Source organism: Sparus aurata, chromosome 9 (assembly GCF_900880675.1).
Source record: "Sparus aurata chromosome 9, fSpaAur1.1, whole genome shotgun sequence".
Lineage (NCBI taxonomy): Eukaryota > Metazoa > Chordata > Actinopteri > Spariformes > Sparidae > Sparus > Sparus aurata.
Window position 1 is genome coordinate 30,867,210 of NC_044195.1, and position 20,372 is coordinate 30,887,581.

Genomic DNA, 20,372 nt, shown 5'->3' on the forward strand with positions numbered 1-20,372 from the left:
CTAGAAAACCTTTTTCTGGCACTGGGCTCGGCTATCACACTGCCTTTTGTTGACTTTCTTGCTGCTCTGCAGGATGTCTGATGTGCTTATCTAGGGACAGTCAACCTGCTGGACTGAAGAGAACACTTCCTGTTTGAGCCTGAGTGATGAGGTGACGGTCAGGAAATGAGATAAGGGCAGAACAGTGATTTCCATGAGTATGTGTGCGTACAGTGCACGGCTGATTGGATCAACATTACAGTTCTGTAAATGTTCTGCAGTGAAAACAAAGATATGGCACAACTGGTTCAGTGAATAATATGTGGTAAAAAAGCAAATATTCTCGCCTGGATAAAGGATTGTTTGTGGAAATAATGAGCCAAAAGTTTGGGTGCTTCTTGGAAGAAGCTAGAGTTGAAGTCTACAACCACGAAGGTCTAATTATCAGGATGAAATAATGTTAGATCTTACCTGCCACTCTTTGGGCCACCAGACCTTCAACGTTGAAGACTTCATCTGGCTCACTTTCTCTTGGCTGGGGTGATGCTGAGGCGGCACTCGGGCTTCCCTGGGGCTCAGAGGCCTCTGCAAAGTGCGACAATGCGCTTGGTGGGTATGTGTTGATGGGCTTCACCTGGATGTGACCAGCTACAGAGGGGAAAGGACCAGTTCCCGCCATTCCAGATGTGTGACTCAGAGATCCCTGGACAGCAGTAGGCTCTGGCGTAATAGGTTTCCCGGGTGACATCTGAGGTGGCGACGACTGGCCGGCCAGGCTGGACTTGGGGCCAGAAAAGTGGGTATGAATGGCGGTGTCTGCCTGGTAGGAGGGCCTGGTTTGGCCCTGGGAGAAGGACGGCTGGGTGGTCACTACGACACTGTTTTCCCGCGGTGGAGCACTTTGGGACTTTGGCACCAGCGAACGGCCTGGTTCCAGGTCCAACATGAGAAGATTGAGGGTTTCAATAGATTGCTCAATTTCTTGCTGGGAGGCGCTGTGGCGATGAGGAAACTGTGGGAGGCTGTGGTGACTGGGAATCACTGCGACAGAGGGAGGTGGACTGAAAGTGAGGCCTTCAGTTACTGGCTCCTCGGGGACACCAAACTGCTGCCAAACGTTGAGACCACGCTGGACGGCATCCCTGCTACTGGTGGTGCGCGCGGGAGCTTGTGGCAGAGAGTTTGGCTCTGCACCAAACGAGTGAGAGCGGTACAAATTGCCATTCTGCGTTGCCATGTAATTACCCGAGGATGGGGCTGAATCACTTTGGGACAATGTGACAGGTTTGTTCGGTACGCCAACCTGTAGCTGGGCGGATTCCAGAGGCTTTTCTGGGACGCTGCGCTCCAGATACGGCACATGGTCCTGGCCATTGATAATTGACTCAGACTGGTAGTAAATATCAGCTGGTGTAGCCCGACCCTCTGTGGAGGAGAACGTCCCCAAACTGTCCACACTGTTGCCCTCTTGACTGGTTGGCAGCTCATCATCTAAAATGTCTGTCTCGCGGTCAATGCTACTGTGCCCATTGACATGGACCTGTGCGGGCACCAAGTGAAGCATGCCTCCAACAGCAGAGGCCGGGGTGGACAGGTAGCCCTGTCGATGCATGGGACCCTCCAATCCACTCAGAAGCTGCTCCAGCTCCTGTTTCTCCTGGGGACTGATTGGCTGTTGTACAGGTGGGGCTTGGTGATGAACCGAGGGTAGCTCCTCACCTGCAGGAACGTGCGTCTGGCTCACTGTGGAAGCCGGAGGGGCTGCTGCTGCGTCATCAGTCCGGTCAGTTTTGATGGAGGCAGTAGAGTTTCCTGAGTCACTGCTCACTGACAAGGCATGATCGACCACAGGGAGGGCATGTTCAACAGCAGTGGGAGGGAGGCCGTTCGCCGTGACTGTTCCCTCAACGGACTCCTTTTTGCGAACCTTGGCGTAGAGGCTTCCGTCCAGGGGTCCTTCAGTATGGATGACTTCTGAAACAAACAGATGAAGGCAGAGGCTCATTAGAAACACTCAAGTATCTTTAAAGTCATAGCTCTCTGGCAATTGCAGATCAAAACGCGTAATCCTTTAAATATAAACAAACAGTATTCATCAAGTAAGCGTGTGGAACTATCACTGAGAGAAGTTGGGGTACCAGGAGATTATGTGGGCATGGTCAAAACAGCTGCACTTAAATAAAACACTGGCTCACGTCCCCCTTTTCTACCAGCTTCAGGAAATGAGCAGAGGCTGTGGCATGCGCTGTGGAAAAAGCGATGAAATAACAGGAGCCTGCTTTGCGCTTTCTCAAGCCAGATGACATAATCTGTGCCACCTGAGGGGTACTGGCATAACGGAAGATTGATCAGTTGTTGATTTTACGTGCTGATGATCCCAACAACTGTGAGGAGGATAACTTGATGTAGAAACCAGTTGGATGGATGGAAATCACAGACATTTCTACCAATGTATTAACTCATAAACTCTGACGGAAAGCTGCAATGTAAACTGTGTTCGCTGAGCGCTAAAATACACGCCCCTTGCACATACACATTTACAAACAGCCACACCCAAGTCCAGAGAAGAGGAAGTAGGGTGCCCCAATCAGAAAAGTTTAGTCATCACTGGAAAATCAGCCTCACAGAGTGAGGAAGGCCTGGAGGCTTTTCTTGGCTTCCGAAACCCAAAGCAAAACAAAAGCTCAACACACTGAGAGTCACACTGAAAAGGTTGAAACACACACACGCCAGCTTACATCAAGCTCTTTTCCTTCCTCCTGCATTCTCTCATAAAGCCAACACATGCGATTAAAGCGATCTGTTCTTAAAAAGCGTGATAAGAACTACCTCACATCCTCTGCACCATTGAGTAACAATCTGTGTGGTCACGCGTGCTTCAGGGGGGCAAATAGGAAAACAATACCACGTTAGATAAGTCTTCTTCCACTGTCCATTTAAGTTCCCAAGAAACCTCGTAACCCATGATGAGGCATGTTCCGATAACCAAATCTGATTCTACAGCTGGGAGGGGAGCCGCACAAAGGAGCTGTCTGTGTCTCTGTAACTTATAGATATCTCCATCTCGCCGTTGGTGAATACGGGGCTCTGTAATGGAGCTCAGTGGGCGTACACAGGCTGGGTACTGCAAGGTCTCCTTGGCTGGCCCCGGGGCAACTTGCCAGGGGAATGGCGCACTGTAGCAGGCGGCTGGTGGAAACAACTCTGGTGGCGGTTGGTCACAGAAAATCACAGCACATGTTGTTCTACTACTAATCCATTTGTGAGTTGCTTTGATTGGTACATTGGTCGTTGGCGTGAAGGAGTTAGCTTGTTAGTATCGGATGCCATTTTGACATGTTCGCACTTGTGGTTTAGTTAACACAGTACATCAACACTCAAGGTAGTATAAAAATTACCATAATGAATACCTGCCAAAGCCAATACAGAACAACTCTGATGCAAATGCTCAGATGTTTGGTACTTTTCAATATAAATCATCCACTAAAGTCCATGTTGTCTACTCTGAAAAAGTATCTTCCAAGACAGGAGGTCCAAATCAAGTCATCATAACACATTTATATAGCTCATGAAACTGCTTAAGTATCAAGTTAGGTGCATGCACCGCCGTCCACATGCGCACACACACGTTTAATGCCTCAGTCATGCTGATAAACATAGACATAAGTCGTGAAAGAAGAGCTCCCCTGACTCTCTCCATTTCAGCTCCTTTATAATCACCTGCCCCGCAGCCAAATGTCACGCAATTAGGATGATCAGTCACACAGCCCAGCTGAGCTACAACACTTTAACAAGTCACCTCAAAGTAAGCCAAAGCCTTGTCAAAAAAGCAGAAACACCTCCACAGGAGGCGGCTCCCCTACCTGTGTGAGCAGTGGACGACGGTACAGTCCCAATCTAGGCCGGGAAAAGCCCTGCAGAGGAGCCCCCGGTGGGACATGAGGGATTACAGCAGCAGTTAGAGGAGTTGGTTTTGGCTACCGTTCCTTGTCCTCCTCCCTGTCCTGACTAGCTGTCTGGCCGGTTCAGGACAGATACTGCTGTTGCTGGCTGCTCAGTGGCTTGCACTAGTCTAAAGGCTGCCCCTGCTGTGTGTGCGTATGTGGGAGGTCTATCACAACAGCCTGTTTGACGGTGCATGAGGGAGGAGGGGGGATGCCGGGGCCAGTGAACTCCAGTGAGAAGAGTTTGATAGAATGACATCAGTCCCTTTAGATTCCCGCATCACCCACACCTACTTCCTTGAGATACACTTTTATTAGCCTCTATTATGACGTTAAAAAGGCTTTTGTTCTATCAAAATAAAACGTATTCCAGTAATTCTGTCTGTAAATTATCCCAGGATATAAAACAAGTCGACGCTATAGGTGAAAAATATAGAATATATAGAAATAAGCCCTTTCCATGCACGCATACACTCAGATGCCCCTCCTCAATCCCACTGGTGTCGAAAACACTCATGTAATGGAAAGAGTAACTTCGGCCAACAACAGTCATTTAACGAGCAAGCTCCGAGCTAGGAAGCAGGGAGAAAACTCCACCCTGCTGCAGGCAGATGGAGAAAACAGAGAAACGCTTAGAGGGTAAAAAATAGAATATGAAGAATACATCGACTGGCTGCTGATCTGATTTGTACAGAATATAGACGGGGCTCCTTCTGAAGGTCTAAAGACAGAGGATGTTGTTCACGGCACGGATAATTGATTTGATTTGAAATGATGAAGTCAGGTGCAAATGATGCACAGTAGGTGTTCACTGGGACGCAACACACAAAACACAAACTTTTTTCCCACAAAGCTCTTCAGTCCGCAGTCGCGTTCGTATCACCTCGCCATCTGTACACATTAGCATGCAGGACAGCCACTTTACTATTGCAAGGAACAATCCAGGACAATTGACAACAAGCACAGTCGTCATTCTGCCTGATAAGAACAAACACGTGACTCTTGCCTCCACAGAACGTTCTGATTTTACTCAGACTGAATGGAAGCTGCATGGTTGTGGACTGCACTGTGATACTGTTACCTCATTTGACTCACAGATCATCACACCAACTCTTCTCTTTGTGCCCTCACATCCTTCCGCTGCCCTCTCACTCTATTCTATCAGTGATGGTGATGATGGCGATGATGATGACGATGTGCTATGATCCCGCTCCCACATCAAACGTAAGCCCGATTTAGTCAGCCCTTTCCAACTAACTCCTGTCTTCACTTTAGAGGTGACGTGACTGATGAGAAAAGCCACAGGATCCCCGTTTGTGTGACAGGAGATCTAATCCGTCACTTCACGCTCGGGAGACTTTTTACGGCAAGCGGACTATTTTTGTTGTGACTGCTCCTGTGTGTGCTGCTATGTCTGCGGCTGCTTTCATTCAGCTGAAATGAGCAAGCGTAAGCCTCTACAAATAACCTTCGACGGCGTTCCTTCATGTGATAAGAAGCGGCATATGTACGTGTGATATCTTACACTTTGTGTTTGTACATACTCCCCAGGAGGTGAATACTTGCTCTGTGATCCCAAGCACATTAGTCAGAGGGGAATGTCTGCGATCCTGACCTCAGAGAGCTAACTAATTATACAACAGCAGGGGGGAGAGTGAACCACGTCTAACCGGTCTGGAATGAGCGACTGGTTTCGTCACTAAATCCTCTCGTCGTTAGAGAGAGGCAAAAATCACTTAAGGTTTACTTTAGAAAGCAGAAGCAGACACACATGAGTTAAAACAAACCAAGCAGATCATGATTGTAAAATGCAGTATGAGGCAATGTTCGCTCACACCGATGCAAGCCCACACAGTCGCATGTTGGGGCCTATTCTCAAACACGTTCGTAGATTTACACTTGAACTTAATCTTAAGATCATTTATGATGCTGTGCGTGAGTTTTATAACTTTGCACGAGCAGGTTTTGAGAATCCCATTTGCAGCTTTCACACCTGCGATCTATTCATCTGAAATCAGCCTAAACAGACGGCACCTGACTGATTTTCCTTCATACATTGCCAGCACAAGTGCAAGTTGAGTGATAGCCAGGAACCAAAATAGAAAATGTAGCGTTTTGGAGGTTGAGATCACAACATTGGCAGATGAGGCAACACTTATTATTTCCTGGAGTGAAAAGTGTGTTAACAAACGAAGCCAAACACGCAGCTGTTGGTTGGTCATCGCTACACATAAAACTCATGTGTTTGCATCCCAAACTGCAATACCCCCAAAGTCAAGTATAGACATTGCTTAGAGATGCAAAAACAAGGTTATCATATCTCATAACTTAAATCACACATCTTGAAGAATTTAACAGAAACAACTCTTCGCCAAATGGAGAGAATCTCTGCTCCGTTTGGAGCAGAGATTCTGCCATCATCTGTGAAAGTTAGGTCTCTGTAAATTAATTAAAGAGTATGATCTAGACGAGCTCCGATTAAAAAAAACGTCACGACCCAGTTGGCGCGATCTAAATAAAACCGACTTGACTCACACTTCAGATAAAAATCGAGCGTCAGTCCGTGTTTCAGACGGTAAACACCTCCAGATATTTTGAGGTCCTGTCGGCCAGATGGTGCAACTCTGTGACCTCTTGATCTCTAAACTCTGAGCTCTGACCTCTGTGGCAATAGATCCCCCTTAACAGCGGAAATAGCATGTTTCCCCTCCAGCTTACATGGACAAACACCATGTGAAACTCCGTGCTTGTGTCTCTGTGTGTGTGTGGGCGGTCCAAAACAGTTGGGGGTCCGTGTCTACCGGCCACAAGTGTGACATTAATAAAAAGCAATGATGAAACATTTTCTAAGAATGTCCCCTCAGGCCTCGACTGCTGAAACACTAATAGCCCCGACAAGAATAAAGTGTATTTACATTCAAGAAGCCCGAGAGAATTAAAACGGTGCCTGATACTCTAACAGTATGTAAGTATAGCCCAGCGCCATATTTGGTTAAAGTTAATGGCTGAACTATTGATTTGGCAACAAAGCGGGCCTTTACTGTATGAGAGGGCTCAACGACAGCTATTAAAGTAATACTGTGGCTTTGTAAATGATCTACACACAAGAGGCTATTAAATCTTCTGAGGTGGATTAATTAGACTTGTAAAGATCGGACGAGACTAATGAATTTAAATAGTCAGCGGGGAGCTCATGAGCCTGATACCTGATAAAAATAAATAAAACACTTACGTTTTCTTAGCGGCTTACTCATTGTGCAATACCAATCTATATCTATATATAGTATATAATATATATTTTGGACGCTGTGTTAAACATAATACAGAATGTGACGATTTGCTGTTTATTTTCTGACATATTCTCAACTGGAAACGGTACAAAGGCTGTGTCTTTAATATGTTACCTCATCAGCCTCATTGATTTTTATATATACTGTTATTCTTATTCTTATATATACTTTTATTACCACAACACGTTTCAAAACACCAGTTTGGAATATCCCACAGGTAAACAGGCTCATTGGTAGCAGGTGATGGTATCATGATGGGTATGAAAAAGACAAAGTAGGGTGACGCTCGCTTTCATAGCATCCCAACTTGTATGGAATCGGGGTTGTACAGTACAAAGTAATAAGCTAAATGCTATCGATGGGTCTTCTCGGTGCATTACTGCAAAAGCACACCAGGATATACGGTACGTTTAAGTACAGTTCAGTTGTTGCCAACATCCACAGCCACGAAATGCTTAGTCAAATGTAAGTACAGGAACTCGCTCCGGCTTAATGAACACTTGCCCTGCAGCTCATTAAATATACATGACAGACTGCTGAATCGATGTGTGAGTGCAAACTCGCCAGGACGTGGGAAACAAAGGACGAGGTAATGGAGGCCGATTCCCAACAAGGTGAAAATACTCACTGATGTTTACATGGATGCTCTTTGCCCCTTTTAAACTTGCCATCACTGAAATTCACAAATGTGCCTCGAAGTTGAACACAACTACATTTTTTGTTAAATAACAATCCTATAATCCTACAATATCCAAGTAAATTGAGGCCTCAGTATTCGGAAGTGCTCTGCAACACAAGCGGTAACCTGACACCAGTATTTGATCATAAGTAGTGACTATTTTTAACACAACTATTACTGAAAACAAACACAAAGCACGGACACGACCAACACAGACACCATGTGCTATATATCAGCCAGACAGTTCATCCATGCAGAGCGTTATGTTTCACTCTGGATGAGGTCGAGTCTCAGGAAAAGTCATTAGCGGTCGTTAGCAGCGGGGTTGCGTAGGGAAAATCTTGAGGGCCAAATGAGGAGAGCGTCTGATGAGCTGGCTGTAACTATCTCGTTCGAGAGGTGAGGAGAAGCTTTGATGGGCTAACTCTTGCTAAATTTAGTCTGGAGAGACTACAGAGACAGAGCCACTTCATTTTGCCAGGAGCCTTGATAGTTTATGCAGATCCTCCTCGAAGCAGCTCTCGTCAGGTCCTGTTCTGATCAACATCCCGGTTAGTGCTTCAGACACAAGCTGGCCTTGCCTGATCAGACACTTCCTGATATGAAAGCTGGATTTATGTGATTCTTGTGCCTTCAGGCGACCAAAACTTTGTGATTGTTGGGATGTAGAATTTTCCAGTGTCGCAAATCATTGTTTTTACTCTTCACTTTTCAAAAAGAGTTTGAGAGCAGAGCATGAAGGCGTAAACGCAGTTCATAGGTGGTATTTTTAAGCATTTTATGATACAAGAACAAGATGTGAGGCATTGGTGGTCCACGCCTTTATGGTGGTCCAAGATTTTGTGGTAAAAAGCATTTCTTGGAAGCCTCGATCAGCTGGAGAAAAATATGTTTTTAATGACTTCTGCTCGATCAGTCATTCTGTCACCAGCCAGCTCCTAGTACCGATCAGCAAGGATAGGAAAGAAAGAACAGGATGGTACAACAATCTTCACATCCAATCCCCAGTTGGGATGGCCATGATGCAACACCTGCTCTCCACCTTCCCGTTGGTTGGTACAAACCTGAGGCACCACCACCAGGGCCTGAATCCAGACAGCGGTTTGACCGCTTGCCACCATCTGCAACCCTAAACCAACCGATGAAGAAAAATGGACTTGGCCAGTATCTGTTCCTTGATGTTACTGGCAGTACAATGGCCAGTATAACACAACCTTTTCAAGCAGTGAATCTTGTGCAGCAAAGAACACAGTGTTACGACAAAGACCAGGAAAAAGGCTGGTGCATGAATAGAACTCTCTTTAAAAAGAAAGATAATAACATGGGAGGAGAGGCCAGTGTTCCCAATGGGGCCAAAATGAAAGCGCTTGAGTTCATGCTGAAAAATTAGTCTCTTTCTGCCTGTGAAGTCCATCTCCCGTGTCCTTCCACCCCCTTGGCTCGGGAGGGGTCTTTTTAGTAAGCTAACTGACCCGTGCAGACGGATTCTCCAGGCCAATAACACTCCCGTAACAAGACAGTGGTGCCTAATAAAGAAAGTGCAAACTCTTGGTCTTGCCGTTCTTACTTTTGCACGATTCCTAGAGTTTATGAAGCAAAAACATTTAACAGGAAAAGGGTGAGGACGACTAGCTGCAGGACAAGTGCCTATGACAAGCCTTTTTACAACGTGTAAGCTTTTCAGGCATCCCATCCTGTGAGAAAGGTGCGTATTAATGTTCGACTGTCAGCTAGAAAGAGTGGCAGCCAAGTGCTGTCAACAGTTAAGACTTGAATTTACCATTTACTTATAAATGTCCCTGTTAAGTACTGTGTCATCCACAAGTGATGGTTTACTGTTGACCGAGATAAAGTGATTTCTAACGGTCTCCCCCTCAGATAGTGCACTGACATCAATGGATCAAAGGCGAGTGAAAGCAGATCTTGTGAGAAAAGCTTGTGGAAAGTGATCGTGATTAATTGTGTCCTGGCTCTGCGGTGGCATTTTTAGCCAGATCAGCTGTGTAAAGATGGCCGGAGAAAAAGAAAGACGGGGAGAGAGAAAGAATGTCTGGCCAACAGCTGGAGCGAAGCTGCATCTGCGAGGAGGCAACAGACGGCTCATTCATTCCTACACACCATGGATGACAGATAATTAGCACTCTCTTCCCCGGGATTAGCAATGTCTGCAAAGACCTAGTATGAAAATACAAGTATTCGAATGACTGTTAGATTCTGTTACTGTACATCCAAAGCTAGAAAACCTCTGTCTGAGAAGTTGCTATCATATTCGAGTTGCTGTCGCCTAGCAGAAACCCTCTGCGCCCCCTCAGCCAGGGTCCAAATGGGGACACTCCACAACACAAGGCACTTGTTGTCTCTTTGTGTCATTGCAGTTCTTCCTAGAGGGCCTTTATTTTGTTCTGTCTTGGCTGTTATGCAATGGGAGCTGAGCGAAGTTTGGAGTCAAAGCAGCCTAATCCGTCCCAAAGCCTCAGACCAGACTGAGGGATTGATACGGAAAGCCTGTTGCCAACACAAAAGACCAGACGGTTCAACTCCGCATCGTCTTGGAGCAGCGCCACAGCCTGACCATGTCTACGGTACGATGGGAAACATTCCTATGGAGCAACTTGGCTTTTAGCATCAACGGGAGCGGTTGTCAGAGTCGGCCGAGAAGTGTCGGATGCCAGAATCTTTCAGGTCAGCAGATGTCACGTGAGGTGGACAGCTGCCGTCCAGAGCCTGATGTTCACACTCAAATCAATTCACACAGACATGTTAAAGTTAATCTGTTTCTCATCCGATCATGAAAAAACTCATCTGGAACAGAAGCGGTACAATAACATCCTCTACAGAATGGATCAACAGAGAACCCAACCATCAAATGAGGGATAGAAGTTAACGCTTTCCTGTCTCCTCCTGATGAACGACCCGTGATCAAGTTACTGACTCCAGATCGAGAACGCGACTCTGCACATAATCCAAACGTTAGATTATTATTACCATTGGAGCTAATCCTGTGTGACTGCTAACCTCAAGGTCAAGAACAAATTGACAATTGATCTGAAGGTAGCTGATGGAAAGCTGGGGCTTTTATCTGATCGCCCATATAGTTTGAATGCATGTACTAATTTGAGAACGATTGGATTTTATCAGGATAAATAAAGACATAAGGAGGGTTTTTGAGTTGCGAACTTTAAGTTCCACTTTGTGTCGAAGTTCCACATGACAAATACTGAAGCTTTGGGATTGTAGGTCAGTCGGTCGCCATCCTAAAGTGTCAGTATTAGACAAGTTAGGAATGAGACTCAGAAATCAACTTTCTTAATAAAATTAACCTTTAAAATCAGTTTTTCAATCATTATTGTGAGTTGAGAGCAGCTGATGAACCAGGCGACCCAGAGGTGACGCAACACCAAATTCCTGAAGAATTATTAACTACTAAGGAATTATTTAGTATTGACGGCTGTGATACGCCAAATTTAGGGACATCTCTACAACAGTGCATTCATTTTGAATTAGTAATGGTTATATATCACTGCTGTCTGCAGTAATTTACTGCTCACCTGCTTCTTGCACTACTCTTGGACCATTTGAATCCCAGTCATCCGTTGGGACGAGACGGTCTCAGCAGTGAAATCATCCTGTTGCATCAACTTCCATCTCCACCAAGATTATATAAGTCCCCCTCTGACTCCACCTCTGTCCGTCGCTCAGCAGGCAACACAAACACAGACTTGAATTTGTCTTGACTCATTTGAACCTCGGATTCTTAAGAATGCAGCAACGAGACGTCCGTGCCCAACAGGGCAGGCACGGTCAGCTCATCCCTTCTGTCGGATGAGTCGAGGCTGCGGGGACATCTCCCTGTGACTAATGCGTCTGGGATCAAAGACGAAGCACTGACCTCCTGGACCGAGTGTGCAGAACAACACACACACACACACACACACATCTGGGCTGCCACTTCTCAACACAGGAAAATGCTTATCGGACCTCCGATAAACAGTAACTTAATGGCTTCAGAAAATGAGCTTACGTAGAGAAATCAAGGACACTTTGGTCGTGTTGTTTTTTAAACTTGCCACAGTGGCTGAAAACTTCTCTTCACACAGCTCAAAACACTTCAAGGCCTTTCATTTACAGTTTAATGATATATCTACTGATTTATTACATTTGGAGACTTACTATCATGAAACATAGCTGAGATCTGGGATCATTTAAAGTTGACCACAGTTGAACCAGGAAGTTAGTCTGCAAACCCTGATGGATGTTTGGGTAATCATTTGTACGCTCGCATTAGTTTTTTCTTCCAAATAAGTCGGCTAATTTTCTGTTTATTTAAAACCTGCACGCTATTAAGACTTGTTGCTACATTCCCAGATCTCTGCAAATAACTTAACAAGTACTAAATAGTAATGCTCTCGTTTCTGATAGAATCACTGGCCAAAACTACAAAAATAGAGCTAAGATGTAATACATTTAAATGATCCTTTAAGCCAATAAAAGCAGACTGCCACATGTGCCTCCATGTCTCATCAGGATTTGATAAAAGCATTTGTAAAAGATTAAACTTCAAAGAATAACTTTCTATGTCAGTGTGGTTGAAACAGTAAAAAAAAGGGTTGTGCAACACAATGTGGCCAAGTGTTTGGATAATAGACAACCTGATGTCAATAAGTAATTCAGTGCATTTTGAGATAAAGCAGAAAATCAAGTGTCCGGTTTGCCGAGCATGCTACTCACATGTTGTGAAAGACGTCAGCTGCTTGAATTTGTGACCACTTTTCCCCCTCCGGTCGTTACAAAGAGCAGACGACAAACTGGACACAGGTTGACGACTGAGCTCTTCAACAGCTTGGAAAAAAAAGGGGGGGAATCGAAGAAATGCTGGATGCTAACTCAACATGTAACTGTTAGAAGCTGTCGGTCTGTCTGCGCTGCAGCGTGCACAAACCCACACTGACATTCTCTGTCACTCCTCCTCCTGTGAATGTGCGCACAAAAGAGCTTCACAGTCGAGCGGAGGAGTCGGCTTTAACTCCTCCGACTCCTCAGAGGAGAGATAGTGGCAGTTTGAGACTGTGACAGATTCAACACGGCCAAAGTTTGGACCAGATGACAAGAACTCTGTTCAGAACCAGAAAGGAAATGAGTTTAAAAAAATGCCCAAACACTGACACTGACTCCCAGATTGGTTAAATTTCACTGTAGTTGTGTTTTTTTCTATAGCTGCATCTTAATAAAGTGGCTCAGTCGAAAAAAGGCAGCAAAGTTTATCCCTAATATAGCCGTGTGAAATATAAACTCTATATCCTTTAAAATGTCCCCAACAAAATCTAATACTTGATGTATTTGATTGACCTGAAACAATAAAAACAGAAACTAATGCTGAAAAGAATCATCAGTGAAGAATAAGCCGCCCCTTTCCTCTGATTAAATGTTAAAAATATCTCTTTCTCATATTTTTTCCTCTGTCCCCTCAAATCGTCTGTCTTTGCTCTCCACAATTTTCTTTTATTTATGTCTCAGTTTGTTTTTGTCTCTAATCTCTCGTCCCGATATGCCAGAAATGCGGCGGCTTGGCCAGCTGAACCAATCACTGGGACCGAATGGTAAACAACAACAGAACATCCAAGAAAACGACTCTCGCATATCCACCGAGGACAGAAACACGATCCGCCCCTCACTGTCACAACACTGCAGGACTCATGCTGCATTCACGTGCACAGAACTGAACGTGACGGTGATTAACTCGACGTGTTGACGACTAATGTCCTCGCTGATTGTCGGTCACGTCCTCAGTTGAGCTGCTTTTGGCGCGACGATAACGAACCGCAGCCTCTTAATTCAGATCGCTGACACCGATACATCGGCACAGCACAGCGAGGAAGAATACGCAGCGGGTCATCAACATCATCTGGCAAAGAACTGCAATAAAACACACGAGTCCAGATTCCTGTTTTATCACTGTGCGAAGAGAATGACGTAGTTTAGCATGAAATCACACCGTCGAGGGGAATCAGAGGATTCTTGCTGCTGTTTTAGAATCATTTGAAATATATTTTTGCATCTGATGCACCTTCAAACTGAACTTCTTGGATTGTATTTCATCTCCTTGAATGCTCTATATTGGGGATGTAAATCAGAGAGGGTAGCAAGAGCATCCTTGTGATAAACCGACTTGTTTAACAACTATGGATTTGATCACCGCAGATGTGCTGCCCTTCCTTTGATAATTACAATCGTGTTGCTTGTGGAGACATTGTGGTGATTTCTGATGTTCTGGACATTCTCGCGTGTTTGTGCAAGGTGCAGGCACGACAAAAATCCCTGCGCTGAAACTCGCCCGCAAGCAGCTGTAGCTGTTTTTACAGAATAAACACAATGAAAGTCGACATCAATCTTTGGAAACCAACAACCACACGGACAGAAGTTACCCAATGGTGAACCCAACAAAACACTGGCCCTATAATTTAAAGGCTTTATGCAATGCCTCGATAAGCAAAGAGGGCATAAAACTTGTCGTAAGTAGCCTCGCGCTTTCCTCACAAAAGCAGCTGCGATCCGGACAAACTGCGAACCCGACAACAACAACCATCCTTTTTGTTTCTAACTAACACTTGTGAAGATATACATCCTCCCGGGCTCTGACAGGCTCTCTGTCAGAGGAGCTAACTGCCTTTCAGCACTAAACAAGTGAGAAGCCAAATGACAGTGGAAACACTCCAGTTTCCTGGAAACCCCGTCCCTTTTGTGCCTGTGAGAGGGAGCCATTTTTAACTGTTACTTTAGATGCTATTTGCGAGCGGAGCCCATTTAAAATGCAGCGCGTGTCACTGAATAAAGTCACGGCACAAAAGGCCGCTTACAGGACGCGACTGAAGTCTCATCGAGCACTCGGAGTCTGAAGGAGCTGAATAAGAGTCGATGATTGCGTGTGTGTGTGTGTGTGTGTGTGTGTTTGTGTGCATTTTTGTGTTTTTTTACGCTCGCTTGAGTTTATCATGTGTTTGAGGCCGGAGCTGCAAATGTGTCGGTGTGACCCAATTAAAGTGAAATTCAGCCCCGGACCACAGCGTCACCGTCAGACGAGAGAAGACAGGATGAGGTAAACACACTAACACACACAGACACACACTAACACACACAGACACACACTAACACACACTAACACACACAGACACACACTAACACACACACCTCCACTGAAGCAGAATGAGTCGAGACTTACACCTATTCTATTTTAGCGAGGACTATTTCAAGCTGCCGCCGAGTGTGTGGTGGACACTTTATGAGCAGTGATAGAAGGTAGCCAAGTGACCTCTGACCTTTGGCTGTCTGGGACTCTAATAAAAACACTCCGGGGGGGAATCAGGGATGTTAAACCTCCTCTAAAAAGTCACATTATTTTAATAATCGTCCTTTAATGGCTGGTTGTTTTATCTCCGTGTGCCGGTGTTGTTGTTGCCAGTTGACGAGATCACAGACAGATTAACATTGGTAGAATCTAACTACATTTACTCAGTAGCTTCAACTTTGAGGGACTTTCTTTACTATTCCCATTTTCTGCTACATTAAACTTCCACTTCATAACACTTATTTTTTGGGGTCGAGGGCGCAAAATCAAGCAAATTACAATTTTTCTCATAGTGGTGCTGTAAAGATGGACGAGTGGTATTATTGTCTGTGCTGCCGTTGCAAAGACGACCACCAACAACACAAAAACACAAGTTTATTAATTAATTTATAATCAATAATGGAGATTTGAACGCAGGTAGAAATGATGCCAGGCTGCAAGTGTGAGTACATCAACAGTCAGCCTACGTCTGAGGGAGATTTTATGAAAGTGAAATCTATATAAAGCATCTGAAGACTTCTTCAAACACTAAATTCCGATACAGACGTCCTGCAGACTGACAGTTGTGTTTGTTCCATCCAGTCAAGTAGAGGCAAAACCACTGAAGCCTGGTCTCTGCAGGGGCTGATATTACACACTGCAAAATCAACGCTGGATCATTTTATCACTGTATCCATTAATAATCATCTACACTTGGACCTGGGACGCCTGCATGCATTTACAAGATGACAATCCTTCCCCTTTCCTGTTATGTAATGCGAGGGTTTTTTCCCGTGCAGCAGACAGGAGTGGAGTTATTCCAGGGATTTTTAAAAACAAGCTGACCATCACGACCCTCGCGGGACAAAACACCAGGCCCGCTGCTATCACTCAGGGCGTAGCGCTGCTTCCTTTTTTGGGTGGCAGAGAAAGTAGCACTTTGGTCACAGAGTGACCACCGCTCCCTCAACAGGAAGGCTCCGTCCATGCCTGTGGCCGGACCCAGGAATGTCTCGCGCTGCGCCGCGCTCCCACTGGGCCTCCGGCTGCTCCGCGGTCGCAGTTCCACCACAAATGAATTCAGCGGTATCGGAGCTTCTCCTCCCTTTCAAAACATGATTTACTGTTTACATCTCGGACGGCTTGGACAACCTCACCATGATGATATGAGTTGATTTTTGATAGTTGTAACGGCCAAATCACAAATTAGCTGTTTTTTTTATCTACTCTGTACTTGTTATTAACATTTTATTGCAGCGTTGATATGATTACAGTGTGGGAACAACTAAATAATCAAACAATACTGTAAGATCAAAACAACCTCAGTATCCATACACGAGCTGATTATGTTGGTTTTTTTAAAGATCTTATCACTAATGATGCAGCTGGTGGAGGTGGAACTCACTTCTGATGACTCCACATATCGCTGGGCAGCTTGTTCATTTCTCTGAGGATAAATAAAGTTTTATTTTGATCTATGAAAACCCATAATGATGTATTTTGTTGATTCTGCAAGTAACTAAAATGATCAGATAATTGTAGTGGAGTAAAAAAAAGTGCTACAAATAGTACTTGAGTAAACGTATTAGTGACTTTCCTCGTAAAGCGTTCTCGCCCCGGCTTGAACTTAAACGTGACTTGAGTTTGACCCCGTCGCGTGGGAGTTTTAACGAGATGAAAGTGTGAAAAAGTCTTTAAACTCCATTAGGAAGCGGCTGAATGTGTCCTCTGTGTCACGCACAAAGACAAAACCAGCCTTGTTCAAGAGGTCAGCTCGGTTACAGGCTCTCTGTGTGTGTGTGTGTGTGTGTGTGTGTGTGTGTGTGTGTGTGTGTGTGTGTGTGTGTGTGTGTGTGTGTGTGAGATCGACAAAGAAAAGGCAGAAACTAAAATAGACTCCTGACTTCCTCTCAGACACGCTACAAATGCATTTCCACCGTCACATGCCGAGTTTACATAACATTCATTAAAAGGGACCTTTAACCTTTTAAAAAGTTCTCTAAAAACACATTTCAGGACCAAATCACTGACACAGAGAGATAATAAAAGACATTGTGCAGGTGAGGCGGACTCACAGTTAAAGTAATCCAGTGGTAATGAGTCCCGAACGGTTACATGACATCCTAAAGTGGCCGTAATGAGCTGTGAGGAGTCGGTGTAATTAACAACCCTGTTAACTTCACAGCGCACAGGGAGGAGGGCGGAGGGAGTTTCACCTTCTCTGTGTTGTATGTGATTATTCTAAATTGTACTGCATGAGCAACAAGGTCAGAAAGTCACAAACCAATCACTCTTCATAACCAATTACTCAGATGTTACTCCGGCAGCGCGTGTCCTCCTCGACTTACCGTCTGTCGTGTCCTCGCAAGCCTGGTTGAAGTTCTCGTAGGAGTCCCAGCGGATCAGAGAGTCCTGCGTGTTGTAGTCGACGGAGACGCTCGGCCCGTTCTCCAGGTGGTCCACACCTTGACCAGAGGTACGAGAAGACAGAGCAGAAAATGTGAATGTCTTTGAATCAGACACATCCTGTGAACTCGTGCTGTAGCTGCTCTGGACGATGTGTCTCTTACCGTCCTGTTCGCACAGATTTACACCAATCTAGGTCGATTAAGGTCACAAACGTTATTCTAATGATCAGGGAATTGTGTTGGTCTTCTTGCTATCATCCCTGTTCAAAAATGTAGCCAAAAATGTCTCTTTCCCCTCCAACATATCTGGTCTACATTCCCACAACATCATGTAAATTACAGGCAAATCCACCATAAAAAATTAAGCATGCAGGTAAAATATTAGACACATTGATTCTTACCATGTATCTTCTCAGGTCCGAAGGAGAAAATAAACTCCACCTTTCCATATTCTGGAAACCTTTCGTCTGCACACAGGAAATAAAAAAACGCCAGGACACGGTTGGTTACTCACTACTACACAAAGTGTCCGAGCGTGTATGCACACACGTTACAACGACGGTCAGATCTTTCCTTTTTCTCACCTTTGAACGTCTCGTCGAGCTCGTCCTTCCCGAACACGATCCCGAGGTCGTGAACGGCGCAGGTGTGGAACTGCACCCTGAATATCACGTCGCGGCACGGGCTGCGGTAGCGCTTGTGGTAGCACTTGAGCTGTGGAGTGAAAAAAAAAGAAAAAAACAATCAGAGGAAAGTCAAACAAAACTGAACAGTAGCAGCTTTTCAACCACGCAGAGCCGACAGAACTCAACAGGTCAGTCTGATCATTTTTTAGCTCCGGAAGTGCAATGAAAAGATTTTCAGAAAAGAAATCAAATGCAAAATTGAAACGCCTCCATAGTTGAGCTGAATACGGCTTCAACGCTGATAAACTCAAGATACATATCAAGTGAACGCAACATGAAAAGAGCTGGAGACGCACCAGCTCGATTCAGCGCTTCTTCTGTCTTTCCACTGACTCCCAGACCTTTAGACACATACGTCCCTCGTAACGTTTGGCCTCTCCACAAGCATTATTATCCAAACTGTTTAAGAGCGACACTAAAACTCCACACAGGAAAATCTTCTGCCTCCCTCCTGCTGTTTCCTTGACAGGCAGCCTGGACCTGTTCGTTTTTTTAACGAGGACCTCACATTTACAGGTACCGGAGGAATATTTAGCCTCGACCCTGAACGCCTCACAAACCGTGGCTGTAAATAATAAATAAAACTGAGAAATAAATTCAAAAGATGATTTTGATGAAGGTGGGACTGTTTTCTCCTGTGTGGCCAAACAAGACCAGAACATATGAGGTCCCCCAAATCCAAAACAAGCACATAAAGAATGGCGGATGAGACGAAGGCGAAGTAGAATATCCTGTGGCTTAGTGCGGCTCTCTGGGCCACTGAGGGGGTCCAGCTTCAGCAAAACAGTTCTGGTGAGCCAGAACAAAAAAATAGAAGAAAAACAGGCGAAGGAAAACATTCATTTGAAGCTCACGTGTTTCCTTCTAAAGCCTCAACACATTTGTTTTTCCACGCACAGGCCGTAAAAACACAAGACCTCTCTTTGGTGCCACTCTCACGTCTGTATGCAGGAAGAAAACAGTTCGCTTAGCTTAGCTTAGCTTAGCTTAGCTTAGCATAAAGACCGAAAAGAAGGTGAAAAACTAGTCGGAGGCATCTTTAAAGCTCGCTAATAAACTTTTGCAGTTTTTGTCCATAAAAATTTTTTTTGCAAAAAGTCACTTAAAGGGACAGTTCACCACAGAATCCTCATCTATAGCGCTATTTATCCATTTCGGTCGTGTTGGTGTGATTTGGAGAGGTTTCTATCAGCTGTACAGATGTCAGCCTTCTCTCCAATATTATGGAACAACATGACAGCGTGCTGATTCTGTTTGTTTGATTCTAAAGTTTTGGGGATGTTTTAATGTTGGTGGGAGGTCGGCGAGCTGATTCCGGATGTTTCTCATGATTACGCTTGGCTACGTTTAAGCATTTCCTGTCAGTAGCTTCATACTTAAAGTACAGTGAGTGGTTCCTCTAATAGCATATTTCCCAAAATGTTGAGCTTTTCCTCCAAAAGGTTTGATTACTTAAACTGAACTTGGAATTAAAGAGGCTAAAAGCTGGCCAATAAAAGAAGAAAATACGGCCAAAACCTGAAGAATTAAAATGATGTTTGTTAAGATTTTCCTCTGTGATTATCCCTTTTTCATCTAACCGTCCAGTAATTAGAATTTTTCTGGCAGTCACAACATTCACGACTCAGTCCCGGCTGTACAAACACACCAGCGGCGTTGTTAATGCAGGAGCACACCACATTCTGACTAATGTCTCTCCCATTCGGCCACACGGCCACAGCTCACATCCTCTGCGTTATTTGAATAATAACGAGCATCAGCAGCTGCGGCTCGGTCAGATGATGCATCCAGCAGAATCCATTAGTCCGTCTTAAATAAAGGATGAGATATGAGCTCGGCTCTGAGGAGCCAAAACAGATCAGTAAGTGCTCCTTTGAAATTCTCCACGCTGACATTACGAGCCCCGAGGACATCTCACGGGTAACGTTCTGGCCCGGAGTGACAGCAGGAGCAGAAACTTTGCTGACGTGTGCACTTCTTCTGCTCCAACGACATGCAAAATAAGCCACAGGTGCTACTTTAATGAGACCTTTCTTCAAATAGAACGGGAATGATTATATATATA

General features: G+C 44.9%; 1 protein-coding gene across 16 annotated transcripts in view; it reads right to left on the reverse strand.

Annotated features, from left to right (window-relative positions):
- Window positions 1–20,372, reverse strand: part of tns1b (tensin 1b) — a 173,932-nt gene that overhangs the window by 18,520 nt on the left and 135,040 nt on the right. For 12 of the 16 annotated variants that reach the window (XM_030427833.1, XM_030427822.1, XM_030427829.1 and 9 more), the window contains 4 exons: window positions 18,206–18,335; window positions 18,023–18,088; window positions 17,562–17,684; window positions 451–1,953 (listed from right to left, as the gene is read on the reverse strand). In XM_030427833.1, the coding sequence (XP_030283693.1) occupies window positions 451–1,953; window positions 17,562–17,684; window positions 18,023–18,088; window positions 18,206–18,335 (1,822 nt within the window). The remainder of the gene's footprint in view (window positions 1–450; window positions 1,954–17,561; window positions 17,685–18,022; window positions 18,089–18,205; window positions 18,336–20,372) is intronic. The other 4 variants (XM_030427823.1, XM_030427836.1, XM_030427835.1 and 1 more) reach the window with 1 other exon arrangement.